The sequence below is a fragment of the Panthera tigris genome, chromosome D2 (genome assembly GCF_018350195.1).
Source record: "Panthera tigris isolate Pti1 chromosome D2, P.tigris_Pti1_mat1.1, whole genome shotgun sequence".
Taxonomy (NCBI): domain Eukaryota; kingdom Metazoa; phylum Chordata; class Mammalia; order Carnivora; family Felidae; genus Panthera; species Panthera tigris.
In genome coordinates, this window is record NC_056670.1 from 70,210,667 (window position 1) to 70,228,163 (window position 17,497).

The 17,497-nt window shown below is 38.2% G+C and overlaps 1 protein-coding gene across 2 annotated transcripts in view; it reads right to left on the reverse strand.

The window, feature by feature from the left end:
* Positions 1-254: 254 nt before the first annotated feature.
* Positions 255-17,497, reverse strand: part of CCDC186 (coiled-coil domain containing 186) — a 51,798-nt gene continuing 34,555 nt past the window's right edge. For both annotated transcript variants that reach the window (XM_007084830.3, XM_042959776.1), the window contains exons 7-16: positions 14,468-14,572; positions 13,929-14,027; positions 13,659-13,745; positions 12,678-12,820; positions 9,261-9,516; positions 7,926-8,115; positions 6,709-6,789; positions 4,692-4,902; positions 3,170-3,389; positions 255-2,333 (exon numbers count right to left, since the gene is read on the reverse strand). In XM_007084830.3, the coding sequence (XP_007084892.1) occupies positions 2,250-2,333; positions 3,170-3,389; positions 4,692-4,902; positions 6,709-6,789; positions 7,926-8,115; positions 9,261-9,516; positions 12,678-12,820; positions 13,659-13,745; positions 13,929-14,027; positions 14,468-14,572 (1,476 nt within the window). In that variant the 3' untranslated portion in view covers positions 255-2,249. The remainder of the gene's footprint in view (positions 2,334-3,169; positions 3,390-4,691; positions 4,903-6,708; positions 6,790-7,925; positions 8,116-9,260; positions 9,517-12,677; positions 12,821-13,658; positions 13,746-13,928; positions 14,028-14,467; positions 14,573-17,497) is intronic.

The window sequence follows — 17,497 nt, forward strand, 5'->3', positions numbered from 1 at the left end:
AGGCCATTTTCCTTTTTTGGACACTCCACTCTTCTCTCCGTATATTCACTATAGTAAAAGACTCTCTAAATCCCTAAATCCTTGCACCAGGAGCTTTTTGTGAGTTCGTAGAAAGATGTGATATATGCACATTTTCATACATTACTTTGTTTGCTTCTAATCCACAAGAGAAACTGAAGATACAATAGAAACTGAAGGAAAAAAAGAAGATAAAGCATTCTCTTCAAAAGTTTTCCATAGTTTCTTATATTTATGGGGGGGGGGCGGTAAGTAACAATAAGTCAGAACATGATTTATGACAGCTTTCTTCTAAAGTTGCTTCACCATTTAACTTTCCCAAATGGTGGCACAAGTGTTAATACTGGAATGTTTTATTTTTGTATGTAATAAATGTGTATATTCTTAAAAAGTGTGTAGACATAGGACACTCTAGATCTGATCACTGTTTGGCCTCCATTCATATATTTTGTGTCTTGGAAGGAAAAAACAAATATTGTAGTGTATGAATCTCTATCACATAAGCAGCCATAAAAATGTAGTTTTGTTGGCTACTCTAAGCAGTCTAGAGGAATATCAATAGTGTGTCTAGAAACAAAGGGGAAAATAATTCAGATTTGATTGCACTCACCCTCTTCTTTTATTTTGATATATTATTATTGGTAAAAATAACAAGACACATTATGGTAAGACTGACACTTGTTACAGCTATTTTAAAAATGTTTTTGAACTTCTATTTCCATGCTGAAAAGATTTTGGTTTTGGATGACAAGACAACTCGATACACAGAAAAAATAAGACACTACATTGAATCCTTAGTAAAAATTAAGCATATGATCCTTTTAAACAATGTTGATATAAAAAAAATGTTAAAACACATTAACGGGACATTGCCACCGTAAGCCCAACTTTCAGAGCCATATAACTTCTGAAAGGCTTTTTCATCATCCCAAAGCTTACTTCTCTTAAGGGGAGAGAAAAGGATGCAAAAATCCAAAACAAGAGTGACACTTGTGGCAACATCTGCATGTCAGCCAAGGTGTCCTATCGTAGAGATGACCTGAATGTAATGAAGTGTGAAAAACCACACACAGAAATGATAATAGGTGACAAATTACAAGAGAAGGGAACAAAATTCAATGATGTAGAAGTACCGATACCATGGACTGGCGACATGTAAGTGCGTATTTTAAATAAATATTGTAAAAATCCAACAGGCTACACAAATTTGGCTCTAAATTTCCCTTGGTTACAGAGATGTAATTATTTTGTATTTTAAATAAATATACTGAAACACATCACATTTGGGGACTGTAAGATCACTCTGCTGGAATACATAATTATATCAATGGTCAAGCATGGTGCTCAAATGAAATGGTTAACAGAGCCCTACGCTGGATTCTCCGGGGAACTGGTTCTTCATAAAAGCCTTACACATTTATCTTAACACCTGATGTCAGTAAAACTAAAGTATTTCAGCTTCAAAGAATTCATTATTCATCTCTCTGTTCTAATGAATAATCTATTTCACATTTTAAAATACAACTGAAGTCCGCAGAGATTTTCTAAGTGAGCGTGTTATTTAAAATCAGATTTTGTGTAACTGAAGACTAAAAAAACTCAACTATGAACTCAAACAATTTGAATCTGACGAAACGTACCTAGCACAGAGAAGGAAACCTGATGGAGGCATTCAATGGCTGATTATTGCTGGCGACCAAGAGCTGGCTTTCCTATTAGCGTCCATTAAAATGACAAGAAGTTAAGACTCACTGGCATCCCTGTGACACAACCAAATGGGATACTGGCAGGTCAAATATGATCTTTATCACTTTAGTTTTCTTCACGTTGGAGAAACAGCACATGACGGAATGATGAACACGTGTCCTTTCATGCAGAATTTTAAAAGCTGAATCATTTTTGACATTATATATTTTAAAAGGAAGAAATAAGGAGAAGAGGTTTTCAAAAGCCCTTGTAGTAATGTTCAGCACTTTGTATGACCATTAGCAATTTCGGGTGTTCTGATTCAGGGACAGGCTGTCACTATACAAAGACAAATTTCATCAAAGCTTTTGCTCTTACAGTATACACAGCAATGCATTCATATTGTAAAAGGATACTTTTTTATACAGATGAAGCAAAACAATTTTTTACTGACACACAAAGCAGGGAAAAGTTTCCAACAATAATGGGCAGTGGCACCTGCTCCTTATGTGGCTTTTGTCTGTTTAGTGAATGAGAGCTTTGCGTTAGGGTTTCTTTGTTCTCTGTTCGAGTTCATGCTGATGTTTAATAAGACGCTCAATTTCTGTTCCAAGTGTTTGTAGATTTTCCTTCACCAGTTAGAAAAAGGGGGAAAGAAAACAGAATTATTAGGTAGCGTAAGTATAAAGATTTAGTTTGTACTGTTTTTGCTTAAATTTTGAAACCAAAAGGGTGAGGATGAGTCTTAAATGCTCAGTGACACTGGCCAGGAGCACAGTGGTTTTCAGTAAAGGAGTCCTGTACATTTCAGAATCTGTCTTTTTACTGAAGCGACAGTAAATTTTGGTACACAAAATTATTACTAGATTTAAAATATTCTGTTTGAGGGACACCTGGGTGGTTCAGTCAGTTGAGCGTCTGAGTGATTTTGGCTCAGGTCATGATCCCAGGGTCATGGGACTGAGCCCCACATCAGGTTCTGTGCTGAACGTAGAGCCTGCCTAAGATTCTCTCTCTCTCCCTCTGTCCCCTGCTTGTGCACTCTCTAAAACTGAAAAATGATAATAATTAATTAAATAAAAACATTCTTTAAAATCCATTACTGACTATGGAGGCCCAAACACAGCACAAACAAAACAGTCAGGTCAGGTAATATCTGCAAAAAGTAGAGCTAGAATGTACATTAGAAAAGACACACCTCAATCTTAAAGCCTCGGTGATCAATCATAACTGACTATAATAGAGGTCAGAGGCGGCCCACTGCAAAATAAACAACTGTCTGTCCAATAGTGACGCTGATGTTTTGCTCTTTCTTTTTCATTAAGAAAAATACAGAAATTTGATCTCTGGGTCAAATGGCTACCTTGCATTACAGAACTGGTCATTTACACGCCAGCTCACGCAATGAAAGAGGCCCCATTATGCCATGCTTGCTGGTTGGTAAGTAAATGAAAAATATAAATACCTTCAATGTAATGTTTTTTAGTAATGTATCCTCTAAAACAGCCTGTAATTTTCTGTTGATCTCCAAAGAGAGTTCCAATGTTAATCCACTATCAGCTGGATGGGATGTATATAAAGATGCCATAATGCCTCCCCGTCTACTTAAATGGACTTTGTTAAAATCAGATGCCTCTGAAGAAAGTGTGCCTGATTCTTCCCGTAAAATGTAACTCTGAATTATTCTGTAAAATAAAATGACACTGTCAGTTATATACTTGCAGAATTAAAAACATTAGAATTTACAGGAGTTGGCTAATCATAAGCATAAAAATGATTAGCATAAAACAAATATCTATTAGGTTAAAAAGAAATATACTAGAAAATAAGGGAACTTTTCTCATTCAGTAGTTTCTTAATCCCATTTTTGTTCAACATGGTATTTATATTAACGATATACAAACACTGCTTTTCAATTTCGTTATTACCTTAATCAAAATACTTTTGAGTAATTTCTTTATTGCTCCATTCTTAGTTAGCATTTTCTATTTTCCTGTTATTAAACTCAGAACTTTATCCTTTTTCTTTTTTTAAGTCATGGGCAAAATTTTCTCTAAGACTAAAATTATTTCAAAATTAAAATTAAAAAGGCATGGGGACAGACTTTTTATATATATAAAACCTCTTACTTAAAAGAATATGACATTTGTAAGAGGACTCTGGCACAGCACAGGCTCTGGAGTCAGTCAGAGCTGGGCCCAGACCTCCAGCTTTTGGTCACTTACTAGATGAGTGGTGACTCTGGAACATTTAGTAATTTGACCTGAGCACCACCAGTTAACGTATAGGTCACTCAGTTGTAAGAAATCAATGAAATTTCGTTAAGTCACAGGCACAAAATCTTGTACTTGGCAGGTGCCCAATAAATTACCCACTATATCCTACCTGACAGGAACAATAACCCACAACCCCATATTATCTCTTAGAGCCACAGTAATGAAAATTGAAAGTGAGGTAGAATATTCTTTTTAAATGCAAAGTTATTTTAGTATCTTAAAAAAAATCAACATCTCAGGCATCTGGGTGGCTAGGTAGGTTAAGCGTCCGACTCTCGGTTTCGGCTCAGGTCGTGATCTCACGGTTTTGTGGGTTCAAGCCCCGTGTCAGGCTCTGTATTGACAGTGCAGAGCCTGCTTGGGATTCTTTCTCGCTCTTCCTCTCTCTCTCTGCCCCTAGCCTGCTCACGTTGTCTCTGTCTCTCTCAAAATAAATAAACTTAAAAAAATTTTAAAAGAAAAATCAACATCCACCGAACTCTCTGTATCACCTTAACGACCTGTTTTTTCTTTTTTTTGTTTTACAGAAAAACTAGGTTTTTCTGTATTCCCAAAACCTAGAACATAGTTAAGTGATCAATATAAGACTGGGAAATTAACAAATATTTTTTGAAAGATGGGCTCTTGTTATAATTAGTTCTGAAAACAGTAACTTTACCATACAAATAACGGTATTTCAAACACAGACTGTGTTATCATAATAATACATACTTTGTTTTTTTCCTAATTTCTTCTACCAATTGTTTGATATGATCCTCCATAAATTCTATCTTTTCATTTTTCCGAGCATGTGCTTTCTGTAGCCTTACTATCCTCTCAATCAACATGGCCTTATCTACTTCTGGAAAGTTATCCACAGCTACTGATGACCCAGTATTTTCTGGAGATCGATCTTCTGCACTGCTTCGAGCATTGAGGGACCCTGAAGACAAAAAAAAATCAGTTTAGATGCTGTGCTTAGTCTAAAGTCATCTCTAATAGCACATATTATTTCCTCTAGTATTGTTTTCAAATATTCACTCTAACACAGCCGGGCACAGAACACAAGTCCTACCTGGCCTGAGCTCTCGCTATTGAATACATGGATGTCAGAAGTACCAAAGGGCCTATTATGTCTCTCAGCAACAGGATGAGGAAGTGGCAAGAGAGAAACAAGAAACTCAGAAAAAGTCACAATAACAAGCCTGAAGTGAAACGAGGAGCCAAAGGCAGACACAGAGAGAGAAGACAGAATATACCAGTGGGTTCAGCTCGGAAGCCAGTCTCCTTAGGTACAAATCCCACTCCTCCGCTTTGTAGCTCTGTGACTTTGGCCACGTCATTTAACTCTCTGCCTTGGTCATTTCATCTTAAAATGGGAATAATGTTATTATTTACTTCATAGGATTATCTTTATTTAAATGAGCTAATGTATGTGAAAGTGTTTGGAACAGTGCATATAATAAGCACTAAGTGTTAGCTATTATTTTTACCAACATCAGTTGAGAAAAATTTCTGATCCTTTTTATACCACAAACATGAGCCTTTTCAACTCCATTTTGTAGACTGAAGACAAGGAATAGATCTTATTCGAGGCTGCACACTAATAAGTGACAGACTGGGTTCTAAATACCTATGTGTAATTTCAAACCCATGTTCTTTCTACTACATGATTTTCCCATTACCAGAACAGCTGATTCTCCCTGGAAGGTACAACTCCTGAGAGGGAGTGTAGTGTAATGGCACGAAAGGACTCTAGAGGCCGAGAGTTCTGTCGCTATGAATTCGGAGCAAGTCATGGAACCGTTCGGAATCTTAGTTTCCTCATCTCTAAAATGTGAATTATAACACTTACCTCACACGACTATTCTGCAGAGTCAATAATATGTTTGAAGTGCTTAGCATGGTTCCTGGCATTCCAAAATGACAAATATACTGATTTTTTTTTTTTTTTGCTAATCATCATTTCCACAATGGTATCAATCATAATTTTTGGCATATTTATCATGAGAAAAGCTAAAAAATTTTAAAATACACATATATAGAAGCACTTGGGTGGCTCAGTCCGTTAAGCATCTGACTTCGGCTCAGGTCATGATCTCACAATTTGCGAGTTCAAGCCCTGCGTCAGGCTCTGTGCTGACAGCTCGGAGCCTGGAGTCTGCTTCAGATTCTGTGTCTCCCTCTCTCTCTCTCTCTGCTCCTCCCCCACTCATACTCTGTCTCTCTTTCTTAAAAATAAATAAACGTTAAAAATTTTTTAAAAAATAAAATACACATATATAAAAAATCTGGTAATGATCATTTCATTAGTTTTCAGGTGTTAAAATATAAAAGGAAAAAAAGAGGGAGAGGGGGAGGGGGAGGGGGAGGGGGAGGGGGAGGGGGAGGGAGAAGGAGGGAGAGGGAGGGGGGGAGAGAGACAGACAGAATTATACCCAATCTCTCTATATGGATGGATACAAATCTAAATTGAAAAATGAGGAAATTGTTACACAGAATAAAGAAGCAGCAGGTAAAAAAAAAAAAATAAAGAAGCAGCAGGTAGGGAGACAGACAATCTAGAATCCCGTGGCAAACTTGAAACCCTGGACGGTGATGAGAATGTAAATATTTAACTGGAAATGCTACAACTTTTTATAACTCAAAATGAGAAAAAAAAAAAAAGCATATCAATACCTTTTAACACACCAAAGAAGCTACTTCTTTTTACAGTCACTAGGTAACATCTGAAGCCTGAGATTTTTACCTGATGAACTAGAACGACTCCCCATGCTGCTGACTTCTTTATCATAGTTTCCATTCTCAATCTGATCTAATTTTCTTCGTGCTATAGGAAAAAGAAATGGATTGCTTGTGACAATTCTCAGGACCATTTGCCCCCACTATCTCTGATCTTAATTGCTAAAATCACTTAGGCAAAAATGGCTTAAACATCAAGAGAAATTTCTTGAATACATACTTCAGACAGGAGAGCTATAGTAGTCATTCATATAAAATGATATGTAGAAACGTACAGGTCAAATACAAAATATATAGAGACAACACTATGACGATATCATTTAGGTACAGTGACCTAACTTTCAGAATCCTGACGAATTTAGATGATCTCTGTGATGCCAAAGATTTCCCTTCAATTTTATCTATAAAAACAAACTGAATCCTTAAGGCAAATACCTGAATATATTCATATTAAGTAAATGCTAAAACTCTTTTATCTTATTACTATATTTTACCATATTTTACCATATTTTACCACAAAGTAGTGAGGAATAGTAGAGATTAGGAATTCAGAATACATATCTTATTCATCTTTTATCCAAGCATATAGCATACACTCCAAATAACTGCATGAATTTTTAGATGAAAAGAAATCTGGGTTCTAGTCCTAGTTGTTGTGTTCGGGTAATTCATAACGTATCTGGGTCTCAGGCTCCTCTAAGATGAAGGGTTAGGGTTCAATGATCTCTAAGAGGTCTATGAGGGGAGGTACAGGTACCTAGATGCTAAACAAAACAACTCATAGCATGTATAGGGAGAGAATATGAGAATTTCCATTTATACTTGTATTTCGTCTGCTCTTTTAAAATTTACATTTGTAATGTAGAATAATACATGTTTAAAATTTATAAATAAGTATACATAAATTGGAGAACAAATGCTTAACTACTTTTTACTGAGAGGAGCATGTGGTCAAAAAAGTTTAGACACTACTTCCCTAAGGTACATTCCCAACTGTCACATTTTGGGATTCTGCGAATAAGTGCCCTTTACATAGAGGATGTTATAGACTATTTGTGGAACTATAAGAGGTTTAGTGATTTGGTTTATGAACATTAATACATTAAAAAGAACACAGAGTTCTAATCAAAGTGGTAGAACCTGATGCAAAGTAGATTTTTTTCTATAAATCCTTAATGACTAAAAGAAACAATATTAAGGTCTAAGTGGGTGAGAAATTGGTACCTTGCTGGAGTTGTTTGATAAGATCCTTGACACTGGAGGCATGTTTACGTCTCTGAGTGACTAATTCATCTTTTAGTTCTTCGACCTGGGTGCTCAGTGCTTTAACTTCTGTTTGTCTACAGGTGAGTTCCGCTTGCAGGGTCTGGACCTCCTCTCTCCGCAGTTCCTCCTCTTTCAACAATCTACTTTCCTAAATATTAAAAAGGATAAAACAAAACACACCAGTTTTAATACCTGTTTCCATTATTGCTCACAATTCAAAATCCTGAAAATACAAGGTCCCTGATGGTAAATGATGGTAGATTCTTCCAGAATCGCTTCTTACCAGGCTCTGTTTCCTGAGCTCTCCAAATTCCTCATAGAGGAATGCAGGGGCATATTAACACATTTGCCATTTCATACATGCAAAAGAGCATATGACCGATGTTCTCTGTATTTTGGACTAAAATCTCAAATTATTTTTATGAGTAACTTGAAGATACTTTCATAACACAGAAATATTAAACCATTTTTAAACTATAAACATATAGAAATTTGAAATAACTTTAAAAAACATACAGTAATTCCAGTTAGGAATGACAAAAACCATGGTTTTCTTTCTTTTTTTTTTTTTTTTTTTAATGTTTATTTATTTTTGAGAGAGAGAGTCAGAGCGTGAACAGGGGAGGGCCAGAGACAGGGAGACACAGAACTGAAAGCAGGCTCCAGGCTCCGAGCTGTCAGCACAGAGCCCGACGCGGGGCTCGAACTCACAAACCATGAGAACGTGACCTGAGCCGAAGTCGGCCACCCAACCGACTGAGCCACCCAGGCGCCCCCAAAAAACCATGGTTTTCTTATTTTCAAAAGTGAAATACTTTTTCATAAGCATTTTAGGGAGACATTTTATTATAAATTAGGAAGGAAAAAGGACACTTTGAACAAGTTGGAAAGGAAAACTGTTACTTTGCACAGCATTTGAAATTGCCAGAAAGTCAATGCCAATACAAAAAAAGAGTTTAACTCAACTACCAGTGGGTTTATGCTAGTAGGAAAATTTAATTTGTGCTTCTTGCTATGTTGCTTTAAAAGTTAAACGTAGGGGACACCTGGGTGGCTCAGTCGGTTAAGTGTCCGACTTCGGCTCAGGTCGTTATCTCACGGTTCATGGGTTTGTGCCCCGTGTCAGGCTCTGTGCTGACAGCTCGGAGCCTGGAGCCTGCTTCCGATTCTGTGTCTCCCTCTCTCTCTGCCTCTCGCCTGCTCACACACTCTCTCTCTCTCAAAAATAAATAATAAACATAAAAAATTTAAAATAAATAAATAAATAAAAGTTAAATGTAAATTTATACTTACCAAATTAGTATTTGTCTGTTTCATTTGTTCACATTGGCTTTGTAACTGACTTTCACTACAGGAAAGCTTATCCAATTGTGACTGCAAAGAATTGGACTCAGACTGGAGCTGTGCATTCTTACTAGTGAGCTTTTCTGTAAACAGCAGTAGCTCAGATTCTCTTTTCCTACTGCCTTCGATGTCTTTTTGTAGGTCATTAATCAAAGAATTGAGACTTTCCACTTCTTCCTTCAAATTTTCAATTTCTTGTTTACCTCTAAAAAACAAAGTTTATGTTTAGGGGAAAAAAAAAACTATTAAAATACATTAAGTTAATGGTTTGGGAGTTTTCATCAAATAAAATGTTTTATGAAGGTACTTTTACGCATTCATCCAAGTTATTTGGATTTTTATGACTACCTGATATGTGCTAGGAACTAAGAGCTGGGAGTGTAAGTGAGCAAGACCGACACGGGCTTGCTTTCAAAGGGCTTTCATTCAAGTAAGGAAACTGTATGTGTGATAAAACATTTTTGATGAAAGCGCAGAGTGGGTTGCCTCACCTCGTATAAGTGATGTTTAAACGAATACTTAAAGTAAAGGTTAGCAAACTTTTCCTGCAAAAAGTCCAGACAGTAAACAATTTAAGCTTCTAGGGCACATGGCCCTGTGGCGACTGTTGTTCCCTGGTACCGTGGTGTGAAAGCAGCCTCGGACAGCCCGTAACGGAATGAGAGCAGCTGTGTTCCAAAACAAAAAACTTATTTACAAAAAAAGGTAGCGGGCTGGATTTGGCTCTCAGGCCACAGTTTGCTAATTCCCGACCTAAAGAAAAAGTAGGAGTGACCGAGACATCAAAATACGTTCTTGGGTGAAATGAGCCATACACAGAGAAAGACAGATACCATGTTTTCACTCTTATGTGGATCCTGAGAAACTTAACAGACGACCAAGGGGGAGGGGAAGGGGAAAAAAAAAAAAAAGAGGGAGGGAGCCAAACCATAAGAGACTCTTAAAAACTGAGAACTGAGGGTTGACGGGGGGGGGGGGGGGGGGGGGGGGGGGGGGGGGGGGGGGGGGGGGTAGGCGATGGGCATTGAGGAGGGCACCTGTTGGGATGAGCACTGGGTGTTGTATGGAAACCAATTTGACAACACATTTCATATTAAAATATATATATATGTTTTTGGTAGAAGAAACAGTATGTGCTAAATCTGGAGAGGGAACGACGGAATGACTTGTTTGTTGCTTCAACACTGATGGGGACAGCGACAGCATTATATCCCCAGCATTGAACACGGGAGACACTCAACATTTGTAAGCAATTGTGCTGAAAAAAGAGAAGGCACAGAGGGAGAAGCAAGGTGGCTACTGATCTTCCAAGCCATGCTAAGGCATCTGAGCTCACAGGGCAGTTTGAGCCAATGGGAAATCACTGAAAGCTTGTGAGATTTCCATTTTAAAAAGATTATGCTGGCCACAGTGTAGGAAATGGATTCAAAGGGAAACAAAACAAAAACAAACAAACAAAAAACCCCACCAAACTAAAAAAAGACAGTTTAGAAGTTGGGGCAGTTTTCCAGATGAAAGGACAATGATAGCAGTGGTGGGAACGAAAAAATACACGACTTGAAGGATACTCACTAACACTCTGTTTCTGGTTAGATGTGTGAGGGGAAGGAGAGAAGAGCCAAGGAGGACCCCCAGGTTCCTGGGCTGGAAAGTCACGTGGGTGCTACACGCATCATTCACGTCAGGAACAGGAGAGGAGTGTATTTGTGGACAGGATAGATGAATCAGTTTGGGACACATTAAAGTTTGAGGCGTCTGTGATACTTGTGTGTCTGGAGCTGAACAAAAAGGGCTGAAGACAGTATCTGAAGGCCCTGCAGTATGGTATGGGAATGGTAAGGCTCACTCGGGGGTATGATAAAATAACAACAAAAGAGTTTTATGACAAAGAGAAGGCTGCCGAGGAAAGGAGAAAACGAGTGGCCACAAAGTGGGGAGGAACACCAGGAAAGCAGATATGAAATGAAGCCGAAGAACAGAGCATGTCAAGAAAGATAAGGGGCTTACTGGTCTTAATACTGAAAATTCAGGGCTCCTAAGTGGCTTAGTCAGTTAACTGTCAACTCTTGACTCCAGCTGGTCCTGATCTCGCAGTTCATGAAATCAAGCCCCGTGTTGGGCTCTGTGCTAGATGTGAAGCCTTGTTGAGATTCGCTTTCTCCCTCTCTGTACCTCCAGCACTCATACTCTCCTTCTCTCTCAAAATAAGTAAAATTTTAAAAATACTGAAAATTCAAGCAAGGCTTAGTCTGAGAAGCGTGTGCTAGATTTAAGGAGGCATTAGCAGTTTTTAATGGGAGGTTGGGGTAGAACCTAGAAGGACGTAGAGAGAAAAAGAACAAAGGAAGCAAGGGCGTGGAGGGTGCGTATAGATGATTCTACGAAGATGCTCAGTTGTGAACGACAGGAAAAGGGTAGGGGAGTCATAGGAATTTTAATGTTTTTAATATACAATATTTAAGTGCAGAAAGACAAAAAATTTAGAGAGGGGTAAGAAATAAAGGATAAGAGAAGCAGAAGAGCATGGGATCCACAGAAGTTGAGAGAAAAGCTCAATTCAGAGGGGAACAGGAACACTTCTTCCATAACAACAAAAGGAAAAGAAAGAAAGGTTGCAAAGGCTGGTGAGTTCACAGGACAGATCAAGAACTTGTTAGCTCCCATTTCTTTTGTGAGGTAAATAAGAGGTAATTGCCCGCTAAGCGTAAATATCAAGGGAAGGGAGACCAGAAGTGTGAACAAAGCAGGAATAGATGCTTCCAGGTCAGGGAGAGGCTATGACTAGGGACATCATTATCATTTCCAGTTGAGGTTACTAACTAACCATGGATTTATCACAGCATCAACCCTGATGATGGTGAGAATTTTTAGCAACACTCAGCAGCAGATATGGGTAAGGTATGAAAAAGAAGGTATTTGGATTCAAGTTGAATACACGCTCTGCCAGGTCATGTCACGAGTAGAGTCTAGCTAAAAGGTTTTACAAGAGGTCAAGGAATAAGGTCAGCTCCTGACTCTGCACTACTCACACACAAAGATACAGGTATACGTATGTATCTACCTTTGAGAAGAAAAAGTAAGTAACATAATTTGAAAGTTAAAGAATGGATAAAGAAACTAAAAACCATTCTGTCTTATAAATTGCTATTTCCAATATTGAGGGTATATACACTTTGATTTTTAGAAGCCATAATAGGAACTTCAAAGATAATCCAAAAAAGTTCAAACAAAGACAGGAATTTAAAAGTTTTTCACTAGTCGAATTGTAAAATCATTCTTGTTTAATGCAGTAATGGCATTTAAGAACACAATCTTGAGACAGAAGAGCCTATTGATTAGCATAAAGAAAAGTTGTGAAGTTTATACCTTTGATGCTGCTCCTGTATCTGATCCGCAATTTTCACTCTGTCCAATAAATTCTGAATTTCAGCTTTCTGGCGATTAATAATTTCCTTATATTTTGATAACTCATCTTCTGTTCTTAATCGTTCATCTTCTAGACATTTCACCTATCAAAAATCATAACCAAGTTAGCATACAAACAATATTTTCTTGTTCCTTAATTACTTCAAATAGTGATTACATATTAATAATCCAAGCTAAATTCTGGAGTGGAACTAATTAATGTGAAGAAAATACAATGGGATGTTGACAGTCCTAGGACTCAGTCTCAGATTTCTTATGATTTAGTCTCGGGAGTTTTAGCCTGTCACATTGTTTTTGCTGAATCTCCATTTCCTCACCTGAAAACCATATACCTTCCCTACTTACCTCAAAAAACTGGCATGGAGAACAAATGGAATGCACACGAAAGGCACTTTGAAAACTATTAAGTGATGGCAAATTCCAGGTTGTTACTTAAAAGCCTATTTCTAAATAAATAAATGGTAGTCAATGATATTTCACATCCATATCAAAAGGGATACTATTCTTCCAAGAAGGACTATACTAGATTGTTAGAAATTAACACTGTACAAGACTATATGGGAGAAATATAAAGTCTATTATTTTTTGTCACTCACAGTTCTAAAGTCCAACTTTCTTTCCAATTAATTCGCTGTCAAGACTGCCTTACATTAGAGGCCCGAGGAGAAGTTACAGAAACAGCAAATGTGCTGTAAAACAGCAATGTGTGGCAAATAGTTCAAAGGGACTAAAGTAGAAGACATTTTCATTTCAATAAGAGACTCACCTTCGTTGCTAGGAAATCGACATTCTACTCCTCTGAGTTCTTTCATTTTGAAACATTTCTATATAAATATCCTTTCTCCAACACTTGGAAAATCAGAATGAGTCCCAAATTAAAGATATTGAGCTTTCCTCTGAAATGACTAACGATTTAATTACCTTTGTTCTCAGTGTTCGTAGTTCATCCATGCCCTCCTTAAATGTCCTCTTTAGATCTTCCAGTTCTTTTATTTTGGCATGATGCATCTTTTAAAAAGTTTAAAAGAAACCACAAATCATTATGTACCAGACAAGATCTAAAAGTTACTGCGTGTTCCTTCGAAAAGGCCTTATTATTCTCTTATTACACTTACTATAACATTATTTATTATTTCTTTCCCTCTGTATTTATTACACAATCCACGGTATGAAAAGAACAAAGCCACTCACCTCTAGCTGGTCGGATTTTTCTTGCATCTGTTTTTCAAGTTCTCCTTTTGTGACTCTAAGCTTGGCATCCAGCTCATTTGATTTAATTTCTTCTGACTCCTAATGGAAAAGAAATGAAAAAAGTATGACTTAACTTTTAAAGTTTTATACTTTGGAACGTGACAGCTTTTGCCATTGTTTACTGATTGTGAAATGCATACCTTACATACTAAAAAGGATTGCACTGAAAGGTTTTTAAGATGTCAATTCTGCACGAACAAGAATAGCACTTAAGATACGTAACATAACACAGAGTAGGTTTTATGTTATACGTTTCCTGTACTCTTCATTCTTCTGACATTTTCTAATGTTTTTATTTGGTTAAAACTTCCCTAATAAGATCTCTATTTAAGCTGCAAGTACTTTAACACAGGAAATAGTCTGCAATTTATTTAACTGTCCTACCAAATCCATTCCACACTACAAACACTGGAGATACAAAACGAGTACTGATATTTGGTGCAATTTTGTTACTAATCTATTTGAAAAGTTAAGCATACCTGATACGTTTTTATCATATCCTGACAATTTTTCCTTATCTGATCTGCTTCTTCCTTTGCTTGAGTTAACTTTGTTGTTGTTTCTTTGAGTTTATCTTTGGTTTCCTGCATTGACAAAAGACAGTGTGAGACAAGAAAAAAATACATAGTGGTCTTTGCCTTGATCTTTGACACAAAACTCCTAAAACCCTTGTAGTATCCTAAGTGATAAGAACACTAGGAGCATTTCTTGTTGCAATATTGTTTGTGTGTGTGTGTGTGTGTGTGTTTTTGGGCGTGGAGCCCAACGCAGGGCTTGAACTCACAACCCTGAAAGTAAGACCTGAGCTGAGATCAAGAGTCGGACATTTAACTGACTGAGCCACCCAGGCAACCCACTGCAATATTGCTCTTGGCCTCTGCTCCTGACATAGAGCTCTTGAAACCCCTGTAACTTCCTGAGTGACAGGAGTGTCTTTTGTTCTAATGAGACAACTCTAGGTGGGCTCCTGGATGAGAGCTGGTCACCAAAAAGACCATGTCATGATTAGAAGCCAGGAGTTTTTAGCCCCCAAAGAAAGCCTGAAGATGGAGCTGACGATCCATCATGTCTACTTAACAAAGCCTCCATAAAATCCCAAAGTGTGGGGCTCAGAGAGCTTCCACGCTGGCAAGTACGACCACGCTGAGAGGGGGACGCCCGCCAACTCCATGGGGATGGAAGCTCCTGCGCCTGGGACCCTTCCAGACCCCACCCTACACAGCTCTTCATCGGGTTGTTCATCCGTGTCCTTTATCATACCCTTTATAATGCGGTAAACGTGTGTTTCTCTGAGTTCTTTAAGGAAAATTTCCAACCCAAGGAGGGGGTGGCTGCAACTTCTGATCCATAGCTGGTTGGTCATAAGCACGGGTGATAACATCTGAAGTATGTATGTGGCAGGGGGTGGGTGGGCATTCTTGTAAGACCGAACCCTTAACCTGTGGGATCCGATGCTACCTCCAGGGAGATGTGTCAGAGGCGAGTGAAACTGCAGGACACCTAGGTGGTATTCACAGAGAATTACTTGCAGGGAGGGAAAACCTCCACCCATCTGGTGGACCAGAAGTGTCAGAGGTCAAGTGTCTTGTGTAAAAGTAAAGGAGACTCACAGGGAAGAAAGACACAGTACTGGGGAAGGAAAACATTGTCCCTCACAGACAGCGACAAGGCTGAGCACAGTAACGTGATGAACGGTAAGAACAATGATCAGAGTAGAGAAAGTTCTTGTCTTGGCACTGCCACTGAGGGGTCACATATTTTCTAGAAATAACACTTTATGCTTTTGACAACAAATAAAGCGGCCTATGCAGTTAACTGATAGCCATAAAATAAAGTTAAATTTGACAAGAGTTTTAAGTAAATCGCTACAAGTAACTAACATGATAAGCCAAGACGAACACAGCGTTAAACAGCTCTTTGCACACACACAAAAGACAGTTGTTTCACAGCCATGGTATCTATTCGAAACTGTCTTACACATCCATGCTGTGATTTGGTTTCTGTTCCTAACCACTCTCCTGAAATAGCAATTCTGAAGGTTTGGACGGACTACCCTTACCAAATCCAACTACTTTCTCTCATTTTTAATTCTTGACTTACCTGCTCCAGTTCTGACCCCTTCTGACTCTTTGGATAGCCTTCCTCTGTTTCTACTACAAGACAATATACTGTTTTTTCCCTCTTTGCTGTTGCCTTCTCTGTATCCTCAACTGGCTTCCTGCTTCCTGTGGCAATTTTTCAGATACAGCCCTGCTCTGCAGCTCATTTTCCACAGTTCTCCTTCAGAGCACCCATCCAGTCCCATGGTCTGGGCTATCCTGTGGATTTGAGACGAGGGTTTAGGTATGACCTCCTGGTAGCTGCTAGTCAGAAGGGGGTAGATGCTGCTATTCTGCCTTCCCATAGACAGAATCCGGGGCATCATAGGGTATAACAATGTATACGCCGTACTGTAGCTTTCGTGTTCCCCCCTTTGAGTACACAGCTTCTGGACAACCCCCGGCTTAGTACTCGCCACATGTTTATTGTTCAAGTATATTTGCTGAATCAACAAGGAATCACTAATATAAACTTTCTGCTGTAGGTAGGCCGGTCTTGCTAAATATCAAATACTCATCTCCCATTTTTCCTTTTTTCTTGTTGTTCCTCCACTTTGAACGTCTTTGTCTTCGTCTTTTGAACCATCTAAATTGCACCTATCTTCACACACCGCTTCTCTCATGTCATTTTTTATTATAATCTCTCATACAATTAAGTACTTAGCTAGACACTTCCAGTTGCTGGTCTTCTAGTAAAAACTTGGTTTGGATTAAAACTCAGCATCACTTCAGGGCGCCTGGGTGGCTCAGTCGGTTAAGCGTCCAACTTCGGCTCAGGTCATGATCTCACGGTCCGTGAGTTCGAGCCCCGCATTGGGCTCTGTGCTGACCGCTCAGAGCCTGGAGCCTGCTTCGGATTCTGTGTCTCCCTCTCTCTCTGACCCTCCCCCGTTCATGCTCTGTCTCTCTCTGTCTCAAAAATAAATAAACATTAAAAAAAAAATTAAAAACAAAAAAACTCAGTATCACTTCTAAAATACAAATTATTTGGAGAATTTTTCAAACCTTGTTTTTTTTTTTTTTTGATAACAGAGTATTAGCTTGAAGAGGGGAGGGGAGAGAAAAATCATTCATATATTTTTTCCCACTTTCATATCAATAACTGAAATAGCTAGGCACAGTAGGTACTCCACTCAAAAACCAGCAATTGAGAGATTCCTTAATGCTAAATCATTATTAAATAATCAAATAAAATAAGTTTGGTTACGGTATTATGTGTTCACTGCCATGTAAGGCACTGTTCTAAGCTTTGGGAAAATATTACTGGAAGACAGTTAAAATATCTACTCTCATAAAGCTGGTATTCTAGTGATGATCATAAATAATACATAAAATACATAAGTAAAACGTTATATTAGATAGTGACAAGTGCTAGGGAGTAAAAATAAAGGGCACAAGCAAGTCTGAAGG